General features: G+C 34.9%; 1 protein-coding gene across 1 annotated transcript; it reads right to left on the bottom strand.

Annotated features, from left to right (window-relative positions):
- Positions 1-764: 764 nt before the first annotated feature.
- Positions 765-2269, bottom strand: LOC148598778 (uncharacterized). The gene is made up of 2 exons (XM_088561895.1): positions 2122-2269; positions 765-1869 (listed from the first exon to the last, which is right to left on the bottom strand). The coding sequence occupies exon 2, from the start codon at positions 1859-1861 to the stop codon at positions 1283-1285; it is 579 nt and encodes a 192-aa protein (XP_088418021.1). The 5' UTR covers positions 1862-1869; positions 2122-2269; the 3' UTR covers positions 765-1282.
- Positions 2270-12505: the final 10236 nt, after the last annotated feature.

Raw genomic sequence — 12505 nt, 5'->3', positions numbered from 1 at the left:
GACATGTTGTTTTGTTGTGAATATATCACTTTGCTAAAGAGTATTTTTTACCCGGAAAATATAAAAATTACTGCGAGCCACTAAACCTAAGTTATGCTTTATTATTTATGCTCATTCATATAAAGTAGGTGGGTAAGGTTAATGCATCAAAATACGAATTTAAGAATGAAATGCTTAAAATTTTGGAAAGCGTAACTAAGAAAATTAAATGCATATAAATAATGAATTTGGCTTTGTACTGATTTATATACTGTAAGTAATCTCAATTTAGATCCTTACATTTATGTGAGTTCAGTTAACTTGGTACCGATTGTTCAAATTGATGATTTCTAAACTGTTGAAAATCTGCAAAGACTATGTTTGTTTAAAGATATTATTGGTTTGTGGTATATTCATATTTCACCTTTTTTATTTCATACAAATACATGTAAGTAAAAGTACATTGACCTTCTTTCCATACACAGATACTAATTAATTTTGGTTAATTGCCCAAAAATTTGAGCGTCTATTTATAATGTTCAGAACATTCTTTCGAATATTTAACATTATTTAATCAATATGAATTATGAGATTTGTTTAAAACGAATTTGCCATCATGCCATATAATAATAATAACCAATTTAATAGGTCATTTTTCAGAGTGTTTGATAGCCTTATTGAACCTTTTATGGTATCAATATATGAGGTGCCCTTATTGTCGTTACAAATCAGGTTTTTATGAACCGCTATCCTTGCCAAATCAAGGGGAAGTGAATGAAACAAAATTACGTTTCTTTTTCTTTAATTCTCAGAGTTTTATAGATACGCAAAAACATGAAATATCAGGTCATTCAACTTAATTGAAATCCGAATAGTCTCCGTTTAGGTATCGTCGACTTTCTATAAGCTTCGTGACTGCCATACCCATACTTCATAGCAAAATATATTCAGGCAGATATTCTGTTGAATTTTATTACTAAAAAGTAAATAATTCTAAATGTCTAGAAATCTTCGTTTGCCGTCTATGTTTTATACGTTGCTTTTCGCTTGTTGTGTAAGCCCTGATATATCACTATTTCCGGATAGACTTATTGTAATATTCATGTTATGTCAGAACGATACAAAAAGACTAAGACGCTGTCAATCACACGATGACCTCTGTTGTGGGTGCAAATGTTGCTCGTTAAACCCATTTTTTAAGTCTCTCGTATTTGAATTTAACTTGTGGGATTGGTGCACAATCGTATGTGCAATTCTGACTTTGAAGTCAAACTGACTCTTTAACCCCGTTGTAACTAGAGCATCACGGTTGAAAACCCTCATCAGACAAATCTCGATAAAATATCACAGATCCGACAACTTCTCCATTTTTTAGTTTCCCTCCGACTGGTAATAGTCCTACTTGTTGAAATCCGCCAATTTTCTTCAGAATCTGAATAAGAGCGACGTTGTTTGTAAATGTATCGACATACATGGCTTCATATCCAAGTTTCTTAGAAAAATCTAACGCCTTTTCCATTGTAAAACGACCTAAACCCTGCCCCCTAGCAACCGGATTTACGATCACGAAAGGGTCGACAACTAATGAGGCGCCACGATAAAATTTACTGACAGCCAACATCAAGCTTGCAAGTAATTCTCCTGTCTCTTTACATGTTATTGCAAAACAGTCACTGCCATCAAGTTCAGTTTGAAATGCTCTCTCATTTAGGAATTCGTCGACACCAAATCCATCCCCTCGCTCGGCTGCTTCCTGTATCATCTTGTATGTCTGGGAAAACTGCATCTCCGTCATATATTGGATTATAACTTTTTTGCCATTTGGTAGCGTCTCAACTTCGGGTAAAATTGATATGAAAGGTCGATCTCCCTCCAATAGCATAGTCAATTCTAAAAAAGGGAGAAGAATTATAGTTTGCGATACTAGAGATATGTGAATATACCATGATAAAACGACAAAAAATTACTAAAAAGGAGCCTATAAACAATACTACGCAAACTTTTTACTTATTCAGCTGATGTTTTGCCGTTAATTTTATTCATAAATTAACATATGTCTTTCAAAAGCATTCTTTGTTTTTGCAATAATATCATTATCAAAAATTGCATTAAAATCTAATAAGTAAAAAGCACATTACATACCTTAAGTATTTCTTTGTATGTGCCAAGAAACTAAAACGATTCCTTTCTGTGTATAATAGTCCAGAACGTCTAACAAACGCGTTTATGAGTGGGTAATGTGTTAATATTATTCCGTTTATATACAAAGTGTACATTAAAATTTATCAAAGTAGACCATACAAATACAAACAATTAAGATAACCGATGTTTTCCATACTACTCACACTAAGAAATATGCATGAGTTTGTAAAATTATAAAATAAAATTAAAGTTGTATCAGCATTTTTTTAACCTTTAAAAAATAAAAAATATAGATATATATTTCTTCAAATTGCCATTGTCGTGATGGTGTGCAATGAGTCGTACGATATCTACACCGATATGTCTCAGTTCCAACGTCCTGGTTCGTAGGAATTGACCGAATCCTTTTGAACTACTTACATTGATTGATTGAATAATAAATTATTTTTAAATAATGTTATTGCATTATTGAGAAATACCGCATTTCTATCAGTGTCCTCATCGATAATTATTGCCTGCTTTGTATTTCTCTAGAAATATATATTTTGAAAACACGTACAAAATTAGCCTTTATTTTTTTAATATAATTTCCGTCAAGTTTTACTCCAACGGAAGTCTCACATTGGTCTTCTAGGTAATACTCATAACAGCTAATTGGGGATACAGCGGTTTTGCATTAAAAGTACAGTGGTCAGAAAGATTGGATAGCCGTATCGTAAGTTATCTTTTTGGAAGCAGTGTAAGCAAGAAACCATTGGTATTCCAAAATGTTTACAATGCTGTAAAAATTCTGGAAGATATTTTCGATTGCTGAAAGTCCCGCCGAACATTAATGAATGAAAGATTTATGATTACCTCCGCGAAACTAATCACCCCTTCTTGGTTTACTACATATCAGTGACGTAACTTCTCATAGATGTGATTTTATTGTATTACCAATGCACAAAACCACAGACTTTTCCAACAACCACTGTCCAATTAACCGTTTGCACAAATGAAGTATTGGATCAAGCATGCAATTTAAAAACAAAAGTATAGTCAGCAAACATTACATATGGGTCATAGTGATAACATACAGTTTATGTCTCGGTATAATCAAGAGATAACAAATATTCGGACTTTGTTCATGAGAAATTTGTCAAATATAGTGTTGTTTTGTCTTTATACATCTTTGGGGTTCAAATGTTACCTTTATCCGCCTTAACAGACTATTGGAATGCTAATTTCATGTATTTATCCATAAAGCAGAATACATCATTGATTATCAGATTTCATCTTCCGGTCTGAGTCAACGATGAAGTCATTGCATAGTTTACAGTGCAGTGATCTAGAGGTCACTAAACTTGTATATATAGCAGGAAAAACAAATATGTCAAAGATTTTAAAACAAAGAACTTTTCTTTTAACAAAAATGCTTGTGTCATTGTTAAGTGGGAGATTCGTGATATTACGTGTACAGTATCCGATGAAAATTACACCAAATCAACAATTACAAGATGACAACTCTCACTAGATTGATCTCTATTCTTCTCTAGTCTTTATTGGCGAGGGGCACAACGAGATCTTATGTAACTGAAACAATTCGTAACTTAGGACCCCTAGACAAACATATTTTCTTGAGATAAAGGATACTACAGACACTGTAAAGTCAGCCTCATATCTTGACCTACACTTAGAAATCGATGGTAAAGAAAACTATTGACCAAACTTTACGACAAACGTGATGACTTTTCATTCAGAATTGTCAACTTTCCTTTCATCTGTGGCAACATCCCTTCGACTCCTGCGTATGGAGTGTTCATATCACAACACATACGTTATGCCAGTGCTTGCCGAAACTACGCAGACTTTTTGTATCGCGCTAGAACTCTAAGAAATAGGCTTCTGGGACTGGGTTATGTTGCTACAAGATTGAAGTCATCACTACAGAAGTTTAATTGTCGTCATCATGAATTCGTGGATCGTTACGGTGTATCCATCTGCGCCATGAAAACTGATTTATTCAATGGGTCATAGTATTCCTTTCCTCGTTTGTCTACCCCGGACTTGACTTTTTATGAGCAACTCGACAGGTGTTTCTAGTAAAGCAGAGGACGCTTACCATATCGGTGCACTTCGTCCATGCTCCCAGTTTTTAGTGGAGTCCGAGTTGCTCATTTGCTTTTGTTACTTTGTATGTATGATTTTAGTTACTTTATGTTCTTTGTTGTGTATGTCTGTTTTCCATGTCTGGTCTTTGTCCCTGGATTACATTCTTTTGATTACCGCAATAACCTTGGTTCCCTTGATTACTCTTTCTATAGCATCAAAAACCTAAAATGATATGCCATCAATAGAATAACAAAGAATGTATATCATTTATATGACAGGTTCATTTACTTATAGTCCATAATGATAGATTTTCAATACTCTATATGGTCTTATCTAGTAAGATGATAAATGCAAAGGTGGGATCATCCTGTGATAATGCGAGGTGGGGTTGTGGTGGTATCGTCTTGAGCAGATACACCATGGTCACTTAAAAAATCACAAAACTTGGCAGGTGTTTCTAGAAAAGCAGAGGACGCTTACCTACCGGTGCACCTGGTCCATGTTCCCAGTTTTTAGTGGAGTCCGAGTTGCTCATTTGCTTTTGTTACTTTGTATGTATGATTTTAGTTTTATAACATTTGTTCCCTTGATTACTCTTTGGTAAAGACAGTTTTTTATCAATCAACGATTGGAGTAGACGTGATAAAAAATAGTTTTAAACCGTAAGAGAGCCATCCATCGTTATTGTAAGTAAATGCAACTACAACTGGATTAAATCCCGCTATACAAGTGTTAAAGCTAATGAAGATCATTTTCTGTTGATTACTCATTTGAGAACCACATTCCTTATCAAAATTGAGAATGAATACATGTAGTTAAAAACTTCCATATAAGTTAAATTAAAACAATTAACTTAATATATTCACACCATAAATTATTTCAATCATTACACTGTCAAACAACATGAATAAGTGGACGCAAAGATGCATTTTTGACCAAGCCATAATACCTGCTTCTGTGTTATGAACTTAAAGATAATGAATTAAAAGGGGTTAGAAGTGTAACCGCCTCGTACACCGAAATAAAGAGTTTGGATACAATAAAAAAAAAAACATGTTTGCATATATTCATTCGTAACACATCGTTATTGAAATATCTGAATGTCTTGTAACTACGTTGATTTGAGAAGCAAATTGTCCTTTAATTCAATATGATTGATTTTCCTTCTTTGCTTTTTACTTTTAGATGCCAAATACTCCAATGACGTCAAATGTGGATTTTTTTTTTCAAGCTTCCGTTGACTCACTTCTGTGCACTTTTACAATGCCAATATATCAGTCGGAAACTACAATGTCAATATTACCAAACGGTCAGGTTACGTCCTTGACCTTTACAATTCTGTCAGCCGATTTTCGATAAACTATATCAAACACCGTAGGGGGAGAAAACAAATACTAAACAAGATTTAACACGGTATAAGCTTGTCTAAAGATATGATATGACTAGTTTTGTATGACAATTTTTGAAGTTTGTAGTTAAAAAATAGCCATTTAAATGTTCAGTTGTACTACCGGGTGGCCATTCAGTGTGACCAGGATGATAGTGACTATTGATATTTAAATGCTAAATGATAGCACAGCACTTTATATAACGCGCACAAGGTCGGGAAAACTTGGACTTCGTTTCAAAATTCTGTATTTCAAATGTATTTTGATATTATAAAGTAATTGTGCAGTGTATATATATATATACACACACAAGCAATGTAACTTCAATGACTAGCAAAACCGGGAAGGATACCCTACTTATCGATCACAGTACAGTTATCCGTACCATTGCAAAAATTAGACATACGGTCTACAGCCCCATGTAAATGGGGTTTCTCAAATTTGCCTTTCTTTAGATGGGCTAGAGATTGAGTATACGAGACGCCTTCGTCAGTCTATTTTATCTGTCTTGAATTTTTTCGTCAAACCCCTTTTTGCTTTAGAGAACAGTGTTAAAAGTTCTAGCTATGATAGTTATTTCAAACACTTCATCGTGGTAATGAAGGTGACTTAATTAAAGTGAGGAGGATCATTAACTTTCATTGTTCCCAGGTTGCAAGGAGATGGAAAATGTTTTTTGTTTGTTTGTTGGGGTTTAACGTCCGAGCAGCAATATTTCAGCTATATTCAGACGAGGACGATGGAAGAGGTGACGCTTCTGATACTGAATCTTTTGTACAGGAATTGGTCTGTTTCCTGTTGCTCATGGCGCTGAGAATATACATCCGTCTTTAAAGGATCTCAAAAATTATTATAAAAGATAAAAACAATGATATTTTTAGTTATCATCTAGACCTAAGAGATACAGCACTTCTTTTCGTACATTTGTTGTGGGTCTAAGAAACCATTACATATATTAGCTTCTCGAATCTTATTATGCTTCCGCATCTCGTCAAATCATCAATGACGTGATTATTACTAATTAGTCTCGTTTGTCAATAATTCATCTTTTTCTCTACTTCTCATCATTGGCATTTGTAAAAATGTTCCAAAGTTTGCTTTTGGGGGAGCAAGGTTTTATCTTCTTTTGCTTTTATTCATACCTCTTATTTGACTGCCTCAGTCTGTCTTTTCATAATCTGGGAATCTTTTAAGATATATTTGTCATGTTTTATGTACTGCCTCACTTTTTCTGTCTGCATTTGTTTTTTTTTTTAATTGAAACAGTTGATTGATTGATTGATTGATTGATTGATTGATTGTCGGGGTTTAACACCAGAGCAGCAATATTTCAGCTATATTCAGGCGATGAACATGAAATGGATGATAAAATTAACATAGCGCTGCTTCGGGCCTATTTTTTTTGCCTGTATCCTCACGGAGCTCATTGAAACAGATTGAAAAGGCATAATTTACCTCTTATTCTTGATAAACTGATAATGAGCTATGGTGTCTTCACCAAAAGATAATTCGGGTGCTATAAGGACAGGGTTTCTTATTGTCTAAATGATGCTCCTTTAAGACTATACGATCATCAAAGCTTTCTTCATCTTGGTATATTGAACACATCCTTTCTCGGATGCCTTTTTATGTTTCCATTTGCAATTCTTCAAATTTCACTTGTCCTTTTCGTTATGAATTTGTTCAGCAGTTTAGTTGATGTAATCCACCACGGTACGATTTTGGCTGTCGGTCCAGAAATTTGCCTCCGTCTGTTTGTGTAAATTTAAGTTTTCAATCAAGTGTAGTCTTCCTCCTAATACTACTCCCATTAACTCAAGTGTCGGCAATGTAATCCGTTTTAATAGGGCAACTAGATTTGTTGCCATTACTAATACATGTACTGACTGTTTCCCTGCTACTAAATACGCACATACCCGGTAAGCATTTTGACTTGCATCACTGAAGACATGAAGACTATAATTTTCAAGATAATTATTTTCTGTTGATCCACTGTGAAATAAATACCTCGGTAATTCAATGTTTAAGTGGACTGTTTTTAAATCTTTGACGATTTCACACCATTTCAACTTGATATGATCCGGTAAAGGTTGGTCCTACTCGAATTTCTGTTCCCGGATATATTACATAAAAATCTTAGTCCTGACTGTAACTGGACTCAAAATTCCCAAAGGATCATATACGCTAGACGATTGTTTTAAAATCTCTCGTTTGGTACAAATGCTATTCTCGTTAAATGGTATGTTATTTTGAAACATGATTTTGTTTGTGTTAACATTCCATCAGAGTCCAAGAATTTTCAAAGTTTTATCTTTGTCAATGCATTTGTCGGCTGTTGCTAAGGATTGCAACTAAAAATTGTTTGATCCCCCAGTTCTCAAGTTAAATCCTGCTTCCGCTTAAAGTTGCAGCGATGCTCTATAGAATGTTAGTGACTGCTGGACAGGAAAGCTAGATAAAACGTTGTCCACATAAAGATCATTTCTCTAAGTCATCGCAGCATTTGATTGGTCTAATCTAAGATGTTTCATAAGAGTGGCATTCAGCATGAACGGCGAGCGGGTAGTGCCAAATAAAACAACTCGAAAACGGTAAGTGATTAATTGACTATTGGGGTCACTCGGCTCACAAAGCCTGATAAAGGAGTAAAAACGCTTTTTAAGAAAAACGGCCCTGCAAAATCCTGAATTTTACGCCCTTACCAATAGAAAAGATAACTCAATAATTATGAACACAATATATCATAGTCTTCAAATATGCCAAGAAGTCATATTGTCTGACCGTTAAAGGCGGTTATTATATTGCCCGAATCAACGTCGGTAACGGAAAAGTGCGCATTTTAGATTAAAAAATGTTTTATTTTATTCAAATACAATGTGGTCGCATGCAAGGACCATAATTTAATTTTATGAATTTATTTTTAAATGTATTTGTCTTCGAAAATAAAGCTGTTAAACCGTGGTCGAAAGCTGCGGCCTTATCGTAATTCTAAAAATAAACATCTACATCGTCTGCTGCTGCAATCCTGAAAAAGATGTTCAACTTAATTCACAGACTTGATGATTGAAGATAAAGTGGTGATACAGGTACATATTTGTCAGAACTTTCTTAATCAGTTATTTTTAATCATCCGAATCATATTTTAGTGTGATGAAGTGCATTTTACATGGTCCGGAATCCATATTGTTGTCAGCGAATTTTGTCTGTTGACCACGATATGCTAGACCCACAATAAAACAATTATTAAAATTATTTTCAATTTCTACTGTTTACTTTTACATGTTATGTAAATAAATATCAAAGTCGGAAATAAATTTGAGGTTGAAAATGGAAAGAATGAACGGCAACACGGAAATCACAGAGAAAAACGTACTTTCTCCTTTGGTTACGTCTTCTTCATGTAGATTGACATTCAAGAAAGCCTTCTCTATATCTGTAGACACTGCGTAAGGATGTACTATAAATCTAGCGATTATTCCAGTCAAATTGTTCAACATAGGCGTCCCTGACATGAGACAGTCATTTAGGCTTGGTTTCTCTGACGATTCTCGACAACTACAATCATACACGATGCGTATTAATGTGGTCGAAGAGTCTTTCTTCAAAGCAGGGTGTGGGATGTAGTGAACTTTGTGAGATTGTATTTTAGTTGTGTCGACTTTTTCAATAAATCCGCGCTTCGTTTGATCAGAAATAATATCGCCATTGATGCGTAGCATAATTCGATCATTGCTTAGGCGATCAATCATATTCAAAGTTCTACGTTTTGTGATACCGTAGTTTGTGGACAATTCTTCAAACTCTTCTTTCCATGGCAATTAATTTGGCTGTACAACATTTTTCATCATCATTAAATGTGATAGATTTGTGTTCATACTCTTCGAAGAAATCTTTTGTTTTTGTGTTTTTAACTTCATCAGATGGGTTAACTCCCTGGCGGGTGTTTCTAGAAAAGCAGAGGACGCTTACCCTATCGGTGCACCTGGTCCATGCTCCCAGTTTTTAGTGGAGTCCGAGTTGCTCATTTGCTTTTATTACTTTGTATGTATGATTTTAGTTACTTTATGTTCTTTGTTGTGTATGTCTGTTTTCCATGTCTTGTCTTTGTCCCTGGATTACATTCTTTTGATTACCGCTATAACCTCGGTTGTAGATACTGTGTGCACTGGTCCAGAGAGTTAATATCCCAACTTGGATTTCACGGCAGTCGGTCCTTTTCTGTGAACTATATGGCCTTGCACTATGTCCAAATAGTAATCAGCACCAATTAACATTGAAATCGGGACTTTGTCGTCATTGTATATATAAGGAATGGGTTAGTTTCAATTCTCTCAAATAAGGTAGTGTCGAAGCTTTGACATTGATGGTGTTGTCTAGAGTTGTGGCTATTATGGGGACAATCAATACTTCCATGGGAATTCTATTACCTGCGTCTGTCCCCAGGTCAACTATTACGGTATCTAAATTACAAGTTTTTTCTATTTATATCTCCAAAAACAGGTAGGCTGATATTAGTGGTTCCACATGGTCTCAATTGTAAATATGCAGCTAAATCTTGAGTAACGAATGTTTTCTGTGAGCACTCATCAAGTAATATATTTGCGGATGCGGATAGACCTCCTGACCATACGGCGAAATAGCTGTTTTGAAAAGCACGTTGGATCTTGAGTGCATTGATGAGTACAATGCTGTTGTAGGCTGATTGTTTTCTATGCTATTACCGGTACTAACAGTGGCTGTATTGGCTGAGCATGTTTCTCCTTGATTTACGGTTCCTGTTTGTATTTGGTTGTTACATAAACTAGTGTGGTGTTTCCTGTTACATGTACGACACAAATACTTGGATGTGCACTCCAAAACTTTATGATTCCCAAAACAGTTGTAGCAATGTTTTTTCTGGTTAATTATGGCGTAGCGGTTTCCACTCGTAACAACCACTTTACAATCGGATGCAGAGTGATACTCATTGCAAAATATGCATGACTTGGGTTTATTGTGTCTAGTCTGGTTACCTCTGTTGTGATTTCTCTTGTCGTTTGATTTAGCTACTGTATAAAATGATGCAGTTGGTGTGAAATTTTCATATTCATTGAATGTTTCAGTTTCTTGTACATGTTTCTTTACCTATAGCTTCTCTCAATGACTGGATCAGCTACATTGACCGCGTTCTCTCGTCATAATCTTTCTCTGTTCGATTTATTAATCTGGTGACGGCGCTTTTGTGTCTGCCTCTGATGGCCTTTAGCTTCTCCATATGTCACGGCACCAATATTTGAATCTATGGGATTGTGATGCGGCTAATACTTCGCTGAGATACATGTCCTATTCAACTTGCATTTTTAAACTAACAAGAGTGTACACAAGACAACATTACATTGCAATCACGCTGCATAAACAATGGTAACGTAGTTACGTTTATAATGTCAGGTAATTGTTCTCATTGCAGCAAATCCTTGATATTACCGAATACCTACAATTCACGATTTCACTTAAATTGCCTACCAAAGTGTACCGGGATCGACCCCTCCACTAACTCATGCAAAATAGCAGAAAACTTTACCACTTTTCACTTTGACAAGTGCGATATTCAAAAACTTCATTCATTTATATTTCCACTGACATACGAGAGAGCCGTACACCATCTGAGCCCATTAAACTAGACAACTAAAGCACTTTTAATACCTATCCGCAGCGTTATATATCCTTCTTGTGTGTGTAACTACTTATGGTTAGAACAGCCATGACTTGTACAATGTATATCAAAAGTTGCTAACCCTAGTAAAAGGGGAGATAAATCAAAAATTACAATTGTACTTATAAATATCAACAAAATTCACCTGATTATGTTGTATATTCAAATTCTTGATACTCATGGCCATGAATTTCGTATCATATTTGTAACATGCAATGTACACCCAGAAAGGCCGTGTTATTTTCACACATAAAATGCAAAATTAATGTATCATTCATTCATATATTCGATTGTATGCCTATATACTGCATTATTTAAAAGATTGATAGATTTGAGGAGCTAAAACAAGCAGTAACGACAGAAGCCTAGGGCCTGTGATACAGCTCATCAAGCCTAGCAGCAATACACAACAAAGTGAAATACCAGTAATAAACATTGCTCACAATTTCTGCAGTGTTTAACATAAAGGAAAACACCACTATTCAGTATGGACACATCAAAGCATCAACCACATGTATGGATAATTAAAATGATGAATGAATGAATAAATAAATACAAAAAAGAATGAATGCTAAAGAGTGACAAACACTTTCGGTCGACAATTTCATGAGGAGTGCCTCTCTTAGAAATAATTCATTCCAATTAAGAGGAGATTTAATTCATAATTTCGAACTTGATGGAAAATAGTCAAGATAGTGAAAGAGCTGACAAACAAATCTGGCAAAACTGAAAATACATACATCACTATTTTCCAAATCATTTATGGTTTTGTTGAAACTTGCAACAAACTTGACATGAAAATACAGTAAAATTATGCCAATTAATTAAGCTTAATGCATGATGCAATAAAATTTATTACGTCATTTAGAAAGTTTGATATTTATCCTTCACTGTTTATTTTAACATTTTTGTCAATAAATTTTATTTCCAAATTAAACGAATATGATCATAATCCAGGATTAATAACTAATTGTCAGTTACAACTCCGACCAGACACCGTATTCATAGACTACGATACAGCAACAACAACACCTGACCTACCTGACCTATTCTTGTAATCCCCAAGTGGATCAAAGTGCATCCACAACTGTCTTCCATCTATTACGGTCTGATATATTTGCCTCGCCCAACGACAAGTTGCATGACAGCAGCTCTGTAGCAGTTATCCGCCTCCAGGTGGTTGTCGGTCTTGACTTGAGATTCCATTCCAGAG

The sequence above is a fragment of the Perna viridis genome, chromosome 14 (genome assembly GCF_037379345.1).
Source record: "Perna viridis isolate PV_CMFRI_1.1 ecotype Kerala chromosome 14, ASM3737934v1, whole genome shotgun sequence".
NCBI lineage: Eukaryota > Metazoa > Mollusca > Bivalvia > Mytilida > Mytilidae > Perna > Perna viridis.
This window is presented reverse-complemented; position numbering and strand designations above follow the sequence as displayed.